Here is a 15,037-nt window from a genome sequence, read left to right as displayed (position 1 = left end):
TAGGTAGATTGGTTGGATGGTTGGTTGATGATTGATTGATTGATTGACTTGGTACAGGGTCTAGCTACACAGCTTGGACTCATAGTCCTCCTGTCTCTGCCTCCCCAGCAGTGGGATAACAGGCGTGCACCACCACACCTGGTTTCGGGGGCCAGCATGGCATGAGGTACCGGGGATTGAACCTGTTCTCTATCTCTGAAAGGTTGCTAATGCTATTTAAATTTTACAGTAAAAGTAACTATTTTAAAGGTTAAGTGACTTCATCTAGGTTCATAGTATGGGGATCTAGTGTGGGTTTTGTAGATTATCGAATCGACCATTGTGATCCAACCCTGAGATGCCTTTCTATGTAAATATGTTGTATTTAGTTTACCGTAATGTATCTGTCAAGGAATACTACTTAGTGAGCAGGCAGGTTTCTTTTTCTGTACCAGGAATCAAACTCAGAACCTTGATGCTTGCCAGGCAAATACTGTGCCACTGAGCTATATCTCTGGCAAAACAGTATTATTTTTATTGCTATATATTTTACTAAATGGCTAACTTTCCTAAACTCCTATTTATGTTTTGTTTTCATAGGGCGATTCCCGAACTCTTCCACTTTCTGAGAATGTGAGTTCTGTTCAGAAATTAGACTTTTCAGATACAGTGGTGCAACAGAAATTGGATGATATCAAGGATTGGATCAAGAGAGAAATAAGGAAAGAACTAAAAATCAAAGAAGGAGCTGAAAATCTAAGGAAAGTCACAACAGATAAAAAAAAGTTTGGCATATGTGGACAACATTTTGAAAAAATCAAACAAGAAGTTAGAAGAACTACATCACAAGCTACAGGAATTGAATGCACATATTGTTGTGTCAGATCCAGAAGATGTTACAGGTACGGTATTTTACTTGATGTTTATATAGTATGCTAAAACCAGTATATTATTTTATTTTTTGAATGTTTAATTTAAAAATTTATCAAAATAAAAGACATATTGCCATTAAATCTCCTCAAAACCCTCTGCCTTACTTCATACACTTACCTCGTTATTCTTGCCACTTTGTGAAGCATCCCAGGCATCCTCTTGCATGAGTGTCTTTAGTTGTGCTACTGTGGTGACTTGATGTCCTGATCAATTCAAGACATTTGCCCTTCATGGTCATTTCAGCTGTTGGAAAGGGTCAAAAGCTGCATGGTGCTAGAGCTGGTCACTAGGGTGGGTGAGGACAGGTCAGAAGTTGCATGGTGCCAGAGCTGGTGACAAGGGTGGGTGAGGATGATACAGGGAGAAAAACTGATCTCGGGTGGGTGGCCTCCATATGACATAGGGAAAAATGATCTGACCTGACCTGCACGAGTTCGTGTTCTTTAAAACCGAAGAATGAATTTTAGGAACAAACGGAGGTTATGAGCAGAATATATTTATTGAGAGAAAGAAAGCTCCTGTCCAAGAGAGAAACAGGAGGGGTCCCCGAGTAGGGTGTTCCCTGGAAAGCTGTCTCTTCCAGGGACTTTTATAGTGTAAAACCACGTGGGGCTAAGGTGGAGAGAATGGGAACTCGCTTAGGTGGGCAGGAGGTGGGACAAAACTATGGTCAATCAATGCGATTACAAGCACCATTGCTCAGGTAAAATTGATTAAGTCCAGGACCAAATGGGAAGGCAAGGGGGCATGAATGTAAAACAGGACCTTATTTGGTGGCCATCAGGTAATGATTTCTTCTGGCTTTCTTAGGGTAATGATCAATCCCGGATGCCTTTTTTTTTTTTTTTTTTTTTTTCCTTTGGAACTGGGGATTGAACTCAGGCCCTTGCGCTTGCCAGGGAAGCACTTATTCCATTAAGCCATCTCCCCGGCCCCACTGGATGCTGCTATTTAGGGAGGTTAGCATTTGTTTGGCCTTTAGGTCTTTAGGCCTAGCTCACAGCAGGAGCATCCGTCCCTCCTACACTTGTAAGGTATCTTTGTCTTCTGTGCTGTCTCCTTTGAGGGCCTGGCCCTGTCTGACTGCCTATAATATTTCTAACTCAGCTGCCTACAACATTGCCCCCTCTGAAGAAGTAACCTGAACTGCTGTGACGGGATTGTGGGTGATAACCATTCTGGCTTCTTTAGGCTGAATGGGGTCATAGTTGTTGACCAGCAGTCAGATATATTCTTCAGAGGTTCTATCTAAAGACCCAGTAGATAACAGGCATTTTTTGGGTGCATGGGCCAAGTAATAGTATCAACAGGATAATTATGAAAAAGACAAGTTAGAACCTTTTGTAGGTCCATTAGGAGATATCTCTTAAGTGTGGGGTTTAATCTCTTTTATCTTCCATGGCCATTGTATATTGTCTCAAACAAACTGGTCTTTTTTATTGTTACTGGGGCACATGAATTACCGGGCCTAGGGAAAACACAGTATTTTTCAGTTTGTAAATGGGGTCACTGGCTGGGTAACTACTGACAAATCTGCATGAGCTTCTATCAAATGTCTAACAGGCTTTTTCTTTATATTAGCAGTTAACATGGGTTCCTTTAGGCTGAGAAGTAAAGACTTACGATCTTATCAATCTGAAACTTTCTTTGATTTTATAATGAACACTTTTTTTTTCTTTTCTAGCAGCTTTGAATATTTGTCCTTGAAATATCCCTTTTCTCTGTCTGGATCCAGGGAAGCATCACTTTTTTTTCTGTTTTTCTACTGGCCTTCGTCCCCATGGGATGCTAGTATTATTATTTTCATTTTCCATCTATAATTTTATTCTGTATCCTTTCTAATATGAAACACCTCAACTCAGACAAATTTATTCCTTCAAACCCTTTTAACTTCTGCAGCTTATGTGAGATATCTGGGGCCCACTGAGCAAGATACAACTTTTTAGTTTTCAGGCCTTGGCCTTTTATTTTTTGGTGGTACTGAGGGTTGAACTCAGGACGCTGCACTTGCCAGGCAGGTGCTTATTCTACTGAGCTATCTCCCCAGCCCTAAAATACTCTTTTTTTTTTTTTTTTTTTTTTTTGCGGAACCCGGGATTGAACTCAGACCCTTGCGCTTGCCAGGCAAGCACTTTTTCTACTGAGCCATCTCCCGGGCCCTGTTTTCAGGGCTTAATATGCCTCTCTATAGACAAAATCTGGTGGATACCAGTAAAAGGAATCTTAATTTAGCATATTTGTTATAGATTTTCCCTGCATGATTACCTAAGTTTTGGTATTATCTTCTAGGAAAGAACAAATTTTCTGAGAAATTAGAGCTCATATAATCAAAGCATGAACATTCGAGCTCACAGGTACATTTATAAGCTTTTTTAAGACCTAGTAATTGTAACTCACTAGCTCTTAGATCCCTTTATTCATGGAATCTGACAGTTTGTTATAAGTCTCTCTAGCGTTAGTTGAGACATCACACCTTTATTAACTGTGAGCATGAAATACCTGAGCTACAGAAATCAACCAGATTAATTTATACCTACTGTGAAATACAGTCAGATTAAACGAATGAAATACATTTTAAGTCCTTGTACATGAACAACAATATATATTACGTTTGTAAAAACTAGTCTTAGCATAATTATGATTAGTTAGCAACCTGAATATATTGTAGTATCTCAGTTACAGTATCTCAGTTACAGCTAAAGCCAGATGTCTTTTAAAGTCTTTTTATTGAGGTACAATGACTGGAAGGGAAGTCAGGGCTGGAGAAGGACAAAGAGACCTGTGCCAATATCCAGCAATAGGCTGGGTTTTCCTCTAGTCATGATTACTCAGGGCTCCTCCATGGAGATAGCAGGTAGAGGTAACAGTCTGGCCAGAGGGAGGAGGCAGGCCCAGGGCCCTGTAGTCCTGCTGGACCTCCTGGGAAGCTGAGTCTGAGCTCTGGGGCCTCCGCCTCAGAGTGCAGTCTCACTTCCAGTGGCTGCCTTGGCAGTCAGGGTTTGGCTTGTGGGCCTCTTACGGCAGTCCCTCTTATACTGGCCTGGCTTTGACAGCAGTAGCAGATGAACGTCATCATCGTTGAACTCTTTTCGGAGCCAAAAGAATCAGACTTAGGGTCTGTTTTGAGGCCGCAATAATGGCAGCATTTTTGATCTCTTTGTTTCCTCTCCCTGGTTTTCTCCCAGTTCCAGTTATAGGACACTTAAGCAGTTTTTACTAAAATATCAAATGAGTTGTCTGGAGCAGAAGCTATCTTTTGTAGCTCTTGAACTTATCTGTAAGAGTAATCTGTCCCTGTATTTAATTAACTCTCACAAAGTATGTTTTACCAGTGCCGCTATTAAAAATTACAAGAAATCAGAGGGGTGTTCATCTTTCTTCTGGTAAATAGCTAAAATTTAATAACTGAAGGCTTGGTTCTAGTTAATATACACTTGAGAGAAAATGTCTTTTCTAGTTTTCCTGTCTAGCTATTAGGCCACCAGGGATCTGAGTATTTGGGCTCCAGTGGGAACTGGAAGTTCCACTGGCTATCTCGTGGCTATTTAAATTAACAATATTGCTCTCCAAATGCAGTAGCAGCTTGTAATGCTGCCTGTATTTCCATAGAAGTCAAAGCTTGGTTTAAGGGGGCCCAGCCCTAGCTCAGTTCTTTAAGTGGCTGCTTCCACAATGCTGGCAGCTTCAGTTTGCTGTAGTTCGATCCCCACAACACTCCAGCCATGCAAAAGTGCCCTGAAGGCATTCAAGGAGCAAAACAAAAAAAAAAAAAAAAAAAAAAAAAAAAGCTTGGTTTAAGATTAACGTTACATCTTTTTAATGTAGTTCATAAGTCTGAATAAATCAGGGTCATGAACTGTGAACATTCCAAACTGCTTTTTACTTCTTTAAAATGTATTGTCCTTGAGGAGCTTACATAAACTGGGCTAAGAATGGGTGTAGCCTTGTAAAGGCTTTGACTACAGCTGTTAAAAGCCCACCCTTTAGAAAGGCAAATATAGTGGAAGCCTTACTTTCAGTAATGGTACACACGGCTGAACTGCCCAGTTCTCCTGTTGCTCACATCTACATTTCAAAACTTAAGTAACAGTAACCTTAATGCAAACAAAAACTGAATGTAAGACATTTTTACCTTTTTTTTTTTTTTTACATTATCTTTTTAGTTATAAACTAGCATCACAGTTGATACTTTCCTCTGCATTTCATTTGGATTAAACAGCTCTTTTTCAGCATGTAAAGATCAAACGTCTTCCGGTGCCTAATGAAGCACTCTAAAGGAGTAAGAGACTGTGACTGTGAGATCCCCATATCTGGAATACAGTAAGAACATTTAGGGCGTTTTCCCTCCTCATTGCTAATTGATTCCCCCACCACCACCAAAGGCATCCCTTGAGTAACCCTCTGCAGAGCAGGTGGATGCTTGTGTTGGAAAGGGAGACAAGAAGATATATTATTTTAGAAAACTGTTATAAGCTTGTGACACAATTTTTAGCTTTTCTACAAGTACAGAAACTACTCTTGTTTAAGGCCTTATATTTTATTTAGACGGGGAATGAGCTGATGACTATGAAGAAAGATTTATGTGGAAATGAATAATAATATATATACTATTATCCTCTGTCAATAGGACATTAGTTACTTTCCACTATTATTGTTTGTACTGAATCAGCTTCATGCTTTTACCTGATTAATTCTAATGATCAAGGGCTGGGAAGATAGCTCTGTAGAATAACAAGGGCATGAATTCAATCCCCAGTTCCGCCAAAACAAAAAAAATTCTAATGATCAGCAGCACAAGTTTTCCAGAAGACTTTAAAGTCAGAATGCATTCTGAGGACAAGGAGTATTTTTATTCTTTGCAGATGTAATTAATCAAACCTATGACCTTTGTTGCTGTGCACTACACTGAATTAACCACTCAACTATTAAACATACTGTTTAGTAAGAAAAATGAAAACTTGAAATTAAAAATTAGTATACAGAAAAAGTTGAAAGTAAAACTTTTGTTCTGAAAGCATAGAAAATAAAAGGGAAATACAGTCTTGGGTTTCAGTCTTATTTTTACCAGCACTGTGGGAAATTTTTTAATAGTTCAGAAAGTAAAAGGAAAAAGTACCCTCTCCCTAAAGGTAATATTTTTTGTTGAGTAGCTGTTCAACAAAATATTCCCCTATGTTTGGGCTAGCTTTTGCCCATCACATTCTTTGTATAACTTTTTCTACAAAAGTTACATATGAAAACTAGTAGCTCTCTCTTTACAAAGATGATGTCTTGAGGAAAATATTTTATCTCTATAATCGTCAAGTTTCTTCATCTGTATAAAGTCATCTGTATAAAATACCTTGCACCATAGAGACTTGAGGAAGAACCTGTGTAACTAGATAATGAAAAGTAATCGATGTAAGTAAAATTAACTATTTCACTAGGCATGATGGTGCATACCTCGTAATTCTAGCACTTGGGAGGATGATACAGGAGGATTGCTTTGAGTTCAAGGCCAGCCTCATCTAAAAAATTGGTTCAAGGCCAGCCCGAACTCCGTATCACATCCTCATCTCAAAACCCCAAAACATTCATGTTGTAGAAAATACTCCTCATAATCAGTGTGCTTGATAAAATTCCCTTTTATGTATCACCTTCAGCATCTGACATTTAGGAATTTTATTTGGAGGGTGTGTGTGTAGATTTCCAACTATGTGAGCATGCTTAAATACTTAAAATGAAAGAAGTCATAGAAAACCAGCTGTTAGGTTTGTGGTAAGATGTCCCCCACAGCCTCATAGGGTCATAGTTAGAGCTTTTGCAGAGGTGGCTTAATCTAGTGTGTGTGACCCTGGAATTGATTGATGGTGTGGTACTGCAGTCAAAGGCACCAGGAAGAGCTTCCAGAGCATAAGGCGAACTTTGTCACCAACGTGAAGAAGCATGGGACTGTTGGGCCCACAGTTACGTAGAGTATTTCTATCGATGAGGTTTTTTTTTTGTTTGTTTTGTTTTTAATGAGTTTTAATATGTTAAACAATGAGTACTTAACATGGAAAACACAATAAAAATAAAGTATAGCATTTTAGTTTTTATTAGTTATTTAAAAAGCATATTTTTCAATGTTGACTTTTTGGTGAACACTGTAAAAAAGAACATCAGAAATATATATATATATATATAAAGTGTCTACAGAGTGTTCAGGGTCTCACTACTAGATTGGACTCGTAGTGATCCGCCTGTTTACAGCCTCCCAAGTGTGGGATTACAGGTGTGCACCACCACACCCAGTCTCAATTGCTGTCCCAGCACACCCCAGGAGCGGGGCTGGCAGGACAGTAAGATCGGATCCCTGGCCCCTGCACCTGCTTGCAGGCACTTTAATCTGCTGAGCTATTTGGCCGGTCTGACTAAATTCCTATTTGGACTACAGTCAAAATACCTATAGTACTCGACAAATCTTTATTTCAGTTATCACACCTAAGATAGTCTACACACATGACCATAGCATGTTTCAAGCACACACATTATTTACACCGATAGCAGATGTCTCTCGCTTTCCTTGTGTTTGTTTTCTTTTTGGTACTGGGGACTGAACTTTGGATCTTGTGTTTGCCAGTCAAGTGCTTAAGCCGCTGAGCTGTCTCCCTGGTCTTGTTTTTTTGGCGGAACCAGGAAGATTGAACTCAGGCCCTTGCGCTTGCCAAGGAAGCACTTATTCTACTAAGCCATCTCCCTGCCCCTCCTATTTTTTAATTTTTAATAGAAAAAGATAATACAGAATTTCAAATCACGATAATAGAAAATTAACCATGGCTCTTTCATTGCATATTATTATCTTCAAGGTTGCTCAGATTACAAGATACAGGCATACAAAGTTGATCAAACAATATAAGCACTACCTGTTCCTTTCTGTGAACTAATAGAAATAAGTAGTACAGTAATCCTAGCTATCTTGTATGGGTGTGTGTGTGTGTGTGTATAACAAATATATATTTAAATCATACATCTTTTTAAATTTTCCCTTTTTCCCTATCTCCTATCCCAGTTGTTTTTTGGGTTTTTTTTTTTTTTTTTTTTTTTGAGCACTTTTCTTTCCCTTTTACAATGTGTTATACATTTTGCACTTTATTTACTTTTCAGTTTCTTAGACAATGCAATGTCTGGTTTCACTTACGAATACAGTCTCTAGTTGTATCCATTTATAGAAGCCTACAGTGTATCCTTTTTATAGCTGAGTAGTACTCCATTATATGAAGACACTGCATCTTTTATCCATTCCTCAGCTGATGAGCATCTGGGTTATTTCCAAGATTGAGCTATGACAGGTGGCATTGCTGTAAACATGGATGCACATATGTCACTGTGATATGATGTTTTCAGTTCAGGAAAAACACCTAGAAGAAGAACACCTGGGTGAAATGGGACTTCTAGTCTTTTTTTTTTTTTTTTTTTTTTTTTTGAGGAATCTCTACACTGATTTGCACAGTGATTGTGCCAGTCTACACCTATACTCCCATCAACAGTAGAGAAAAGTTCCTTTTCTCCCACAGCCTTTCCAGCATTTGTTATTGGTTGGCTTCTTGGTGATGGCCATCCTTTCTGGGATGAGATGGAATCTCAGTGTTGCTTTAATTTGCATTTTTCAAATGACCATTGATGTTGAACATTTTTTCTTGTATTTTTCATTTGTATTTCTTCATCTGACAAGTATATAATCATTTTAGGTGCCCTTTTTTGGATTGGGGGGGCCTGATTTTTTTTTTTTTTTTTAAAGGTCTTTATATATGTTCTAGATAGAAGTCCTTTGTCTGAGGGACAGCTGTCTAAAAATTTTTCCCAGGGCCAGGGAGATGGCTCAGTGGAATAAGCCCTTCCCTGGCAAGCACAAGGGCCTGAGTTCAATCCCTGGTTCTGCAAAAAAACAAAAAAAAAAAACAGTATTAGTAAAAATTTTTCCCAATTCAAGGCTTTTCTTTTTACTTTGTGATTATTCTTTTTTTTTTTTTGTGCAAAGACTTTTCAATGAGATTGCAGATGTTGATTCTTTGAAGCATTGTCCCATGCAGTTTGATTTTTGTACCCCTGTATCTTTAAGATTTCTACCTAATCTCTCTTCAGTAGATTTAGTGTTTCTATTTTAATATTTAGAACTTTGATCCATTTTGATTTTAGTGCATGGTAATAGACATGGATTTAGTTTTAATCTGAAATGTTGAAAACTTCCAGGCATTTCTGTAGAATATACTTGACATCTCAATGGTCTTGCTGTTTTGTCAGGCAGTTCATATTACACTATACAGTGTATGGTTATCAGGAATATAAAATATCGATAAAATAAATTATTAAATTTTTCCCATGTATTGTGCATTTAGACTAAATTTCAACTTCAGCTGTGTACTTGCTTGCATACAAAACCTAAAAGATAACATCAGAAATAAATTTCTATATGAACTATAGTAAAAATACCAAAAGAACCCTACCACTAAAGTAAGTTTTGCTTCAACTGTCATGCCCAGAGCAGTTTGCATACATGACAGCTATCTATGTTCCACACACAGGTCTCACACTAACAGCACATGTGTTTAGCTTTTCTTTTCTATGTGGCAGTCTTGTCATCTCTCTTCATTCCGTTTTGTCAGGAGTGTCCTACTATATTGTACAACATATACTTGAAAGGGAGATATGTCAATAAAATACCAAATATGCAAGAAGTGCTTAGAATAGACATCAAGATTTCTTACAAAACCTAAAAGATAACATTGAAGATGAAAAGCTATGTGAACTACAGTGTAAAAACAAAAGTTGACCACAATAATAAACTTTGCTTGAGCTATCACAGCTAAGACAGTCTTCATACATGACAACTGCATGTTCCATACTTAAGTGTCACTTACAGTGATAGCACGTGTGGTTTTCCTATACTTTGTTGTAGTGCACGTTTGACACATTTTTTTTGTTTTCGTGTTGTTGTAGTAGATCTTTGTGATGTCGCACCTGTCAGCTCACAAGTGTGCTCCACAATATTTTTGCCTAGTTCCCGCAAAAACATTGATTTGTCTTCTGCTATAAATGATACCTTATGAGATCCAATCCCAACCCTCTTAAGAACATTTCTCCATGATACTTGACACTTATTTTCTTTGTAAACTATAAAACTGTACCACACATGTTCAGGGTGAAGTAAAACAACCATTGGCCAATGCTTTGTGTTTTGGGGTGACATCATAGTTACTGTATAACTCATCAAAAACATCTACTCTGCTTTTGGTTTTGTTGTTTGAAGTTTGCATCTCAGGCTTCCATTTTGTGGAGGTTCACCATCAGTATTTCCATCACAGAGAAGTGTTGACATCAGCAGTACCAGTTTGTTTTTCTTTTTCATCTATGAGCCCAATGTTACGTCTTTCTAAAATCCAAAGATTGTACTGTATAATTCTCTGTTTTGAAATTGCAACATTTCATTTGGAATTTCTAATCTGTTCCTGTGTACATGTCCCACGCTGGTTAGCTTGTTAGCAAATGTAACATCAATTGGAAACTTGTAAACCAATTATTGAAGGCCACATTCTGATTAGTTTGTGGGATGGGAGCAAAATTCTGGTCACAACATCATTCAGTTTATTACTGTAAATAAGGACTTGATTGCTGGGTTCCAGGATAAATGTGTAAATTGAAAGCGTAGGAAGCCTTAGCATCTAAGGGCCTTGTCTCAGTTGCTGTTCTCTCCTAGCTGGGAATGCCCAACACCCAAAATGAAGGAAGGAAAGGTTTATTTAGCTCACAGTTACCGGAGGTTTCAGTTTGTACTCGGCTGGCTCAAAAGCGGACGGGCCCATGGCAGAGGGCTGCAGTTCATGGCAGCAAAGAGCAAGAGTAAATGGAAGGAGTAGCAGCAACAGTGGCAACAGAGAGCAAGGCTGTCTCTCAGGAAGGCTTTCCACACCAGGGAGGATGTTGCACTCATACCCATAATCCCAGCCTTGGATGATGAATTAATCACAAACCGTAGAACTTCACCTTAGTGACTACATGAGGCTTTCGAGGGACAAACACACATAAACCATAACAGCCATATGTTTTTATTCGTATTTTGACTTATCACTTCTACATAGTGATGAGTCTTTTACATACCTGTGATTATCATGAGAATCCCTGCTAAGTACAGTAGAACATTGATGTTTTCAGTCTAGCTATTGAAGTGTCATAATAAATGCATTTTTTAATATGGCTATTGTATACAGAGCATTCTTCTTAGATTTCAGCCTCTGTATTTCTGACCATCATGTAGCGTTTCATCAATTGCAATTGATGTTACAATTTTCAACATCAAATGGCAGTGTTGGCATTCTGTTCAATAGGTTTCACCCCTGCCAAGACCCTCACTATATTTTAGGACTTAGTTCTAACACTGGATGCTTCCTAATAGGTTGCATGGCCATTTTGCAACATTTTGACTAATCAATTATGTGCTCACATTGCTGTTTTGTTTGTAGTCTGAGTCAAGGAGGTCTGCATTCTCTGTATCTGTATCACTTGATTCTTGCTCCTTTTCACTGTTACAGGAACTTTGGTTCACAAGGCTAGAGTTCCTGTGATAATGTTAAAATCATCTTCATCATCCATGCATGAATAATATGATGATTCATTTTTGACCTCCTCTGAAACTTCCAAATCTTTTTTCATATGACATTGTAATGAATTGGGCTACTTCTACCAGAAAAAAATAAAACTAAAAATAACTTTACACAAATCCTAGAGTGTTGTGGGTCTATTAGACCCTGTGTGATGCTGAGGTTTACATATCCAGAACTAGTTAGTTGGAGGATAAAGATCAAATCCTGTTTTCACACTTCTGCACATGTGCACTCTGCCATTCATCATACAAGTGGTAAACACATAGATTACTTCCAGTACCCCTCAAGAAAGGTGCTGAGATGCACAGCTGGTTACTGTTACACCAAAGTATCAGTTTACAGTATAAAAGTAAGGGATGAGCCTGCTGAAACCAGTCTTATGTTCTAAGGAATGATTCCTACCTGTCCTAAGCCTGGATATCAGGGATAGAGGCTGAAGCAGGAGGATCACCTTAAGTTTAATGCCAGCCTGGGCTACATTGTGAACTCAAGACCATCCTGAGCTACACAGCAAGACCCTGTCGCTAAGTAAATAAAAATAAAAATTAAAAAACTGAAAAAAAAAATTTTTTAAGTATTATAAAGAATAGACAGAGCTGTGGTCATCCCTTCTTGCTTTGGTGCCTTTCACCTGTCATAAACTGTTTTTCTTCTGCAGTACCTGTCTGCAGTGCTACTCCGCCATGGAGTCAGCCAGTTATGGACTAAAACCTCTATGAAACTGAACTAAATAAACCTTTCCTCTTTTAATTTTGGGTAGTGGGTATTTTGTCTTAGTAATGAGAAAAGTAATCTACCAACCTTATTTTAAAATTGAAATATTCCTAAAAATACAAATTAATTTCCTCAGAATCATCAAGCCAGTTAGAGAGATCTCTGATTCGGCTCACATTCTCTTTGCCACAGATTCAGTAATTGCATTATTTGAATGTGTATTATGAAAATGCTATTTTTAGTAGCAATATTATATACTCAAAAATAGCCTGTTGTGATTGGGACTCTGCCGAGCTCTACATATTTTGTGCATTACATCTTTAGAATGCTAAAATAAGAAGCAGAACTGGAGCTTTAAACAGTTCTTTAAGTGTTTATTTAGAGAAAACATTTCTGCCTCACAGAATCCTGATCACTACTTTGTAATTCATTGAAATACAGAAGAGATTTAGAAACATAAAAAGTAGCCCATTTGCTCTTCTGAAAATGAATTTTATTGAAGTATAAATTACATGATACATGTAATATAGGAGTATACACTTTGATTATTTTAGCAAGTGTATTTAATATATTAAGCTAACCATCAATATAATCAGTTTAGTGGTTTCCTGTGTACTTTCCCAGTCAGTCCCAATCCCTGATCATCAAACCCCACCCTTGGAAACCACTGATCTCTCTTTTCTAACTTCAGATTAAGTTTGTCTTTTTTGTAGCTTCATAAGTTAAAAAATTGATCTTACAGTTCTACCCTGAAATTACTGGGCTCACTCAAAAACCAATATGGATAGTACCACAAAACTTTCTGACATTCTGGGCTTGTCTTTATTGTGCTACTCTGTATGTTTGTTGTTGCATTGCAGTTTATTTCTACACGTTTATATTATTAAACTATATGATCTGTGAGGCAGAGACATTTTCATTCATCTATTTTCTAGGCATACATAGAACCTGGAACTTTTTTTTTTTTTTTTTTAGTTTTGAGTAATACATCTCAAAAAGAAACAGCGAATCAAAATCTTGTATTAGTCTATGAAAATATTATTAAATCGTAATTTATTATGGAACTTTAAACATTAAGTAACTTAGAGAACCAAGCAGAAAATAAATTTTAGAGCCGGCTGTGGTGGCGCATACATGTACTCCTACTTACTTGCAAGCTGAGTCAGGATTGTTGTGAGTTTAAGACCACCATAAACTACATAATAAGATGTTGTCTTTGAGACAATGCAAAAAAGTTTTAGGATTGTCTCAGTTACTGTTCTGTTGTTGCTGGGACAAATACCCAGCACTCAAAATTAGGAAAGGAAAGGATTTTGTTTTTATGGGCCTCAGGATACCTTCAGGGCAGGTCTGGTTTGGCTTCAGGACCTGGGGATTGAACCACAGCGTCCTGAGCCTGAATGCTTTGTTGAAGCAGGCACTTAAACAACTGAGCTAATGGGCAGGCCCCCAGGAAAGGTTTACCTAGCTCACAGTTACTGAAGGTTTCAGTGCATACTCAGCTGGCTTCAAGGCAGAGGGGCACATGGCAGAGAGCAGCAGCCTTTCATGATAGGACAAAGCAGAGAGCAAAGGGAGTGGCAGCAGCTCAGGCTGCTAGCCAGCTTCTCTCTCCTCCTTACTTTGTTATGCAGTACCTGCCCCAGGGCAGGTGCAGCATCCAGGCCTGCAACAGTCCATGACAAACTCCAGGAATTGCCCCATGACTGCATGAGGCTTTGAGGGGACAAGACACAAACCATAACCATAACAAAAATAACATCAGAAACTTTCTTTATTGACCTCTTTTTTTAGTGTTGACTTCAGATAATTGGAGAGATATAATACAGACGTATAATATAGCTTGCATTCATTTATTTGGGTGGTTTTTGTTGTTTTGCTTTTTAACAGAACTCAGACCCCTGTGCTTGCCAGGCAAGCGCTTATTCCACTGAGCCTTCTCCCCAGCCCCTAGTATTTTTGAGACAAGATCTCATTTTTTAGTATAGACCGGCTTTGAACTCATAGCAGCTCTCCTGCCTCAGCTTTCCAAGTGCTAGCATTACAGACATGTACCACCATACCTGGCTTATAATACAGCTTTCTTTTGTAGCTGCTTAATGCTTTAGTTTGTTTCAAATCTGACGAGTTCACACAATTCTGATTTTGTTTTTTGAAGTTGTCTTTGCATATATTAGGCCCCAGGCTGTGGGTGTTTCCCTTTGCATAGTCGCACAGCTTGGTTATAAGAGCCTTCTACCTCTTTTTAGTGATTTGACATTATTAGAACAACAGCAGTATAGAGAATTTGAATAGTTTTAACAGTGATTTTAGATCTGCCTATAAAGTTTTAGATTAAACAAAGTATATTATTTGATCTAGCACAAAGATTCAAGACCATCTTCCTTCACTTTCAGTTCTTTAAAGTAATAGATTTATAGCAGAAGCATTTGTTAATTTATATGATATTAAATACATAAGCAGAATAAATTATTATAAAGGACAAATTTTCAGTCTGTTGGACAATTACTGTACAGGAAGATATTCCTTGTTCTTTCTTGGTGCCAAGGATCAAACTAAGGACCTTGTGCTTGCCAGGCAGGAGCTTGTGCCACTGAGCTGTCTATATCTGTGGCTCAAGAAGTTTGTTCTTTATGTGCCTCTAAAACAATGTCTATAAAGTATTTACTTTTTGTAAAATAAAAGTTATTATAAAGTCAAGGCACAATCATTTCAGATCATTACTGTAAAAAAGATGTATCCACTTATTTTCAGAGTAGTAGGAGATGAATTATTTCTTGTTCTCTTCTTGC

At 37.9% G+C, this 15,037-nt stretch overlaps 1 protein-coding gene across 1 annotated transcript in view; it reads left to right on the top strand.

Annotated features, from left to right (window-relative positions):
* The window catches only part of Pkn2 (protein kinase N2), a 128,861-nt gene that overhangs the window by 38,421 nt on the left and 75,403 nt on the right, over nt 1-15,037 (top strand). The window contains 2 exon segments of the mRNA XM_023724333.1: nt 580-756; nt 758-881. Coding sequence (XP_023580101.1) covers nt 580-756; nt 758-881 — 301 coding nt within the window.

The sequence above is a fragment of the Octodon degus genome, unplaced genomic scaffold, assembly GCF_000260255.1.
Source record: "Octodon degus isolate 3935 unplaced genomic scaffold, OctDeg1.0 scaffold00109, whole genome shotgun sequence".
NCBI classification, from domain to species: Eukaryota; Metazoa; Chordata; class Mammalia; order Rodentia; family Octodontidae; genus Octodon; species Octodon degus.
This window is presented reverse-complemented; position numbering and strand designations above follow the sequence as displayed.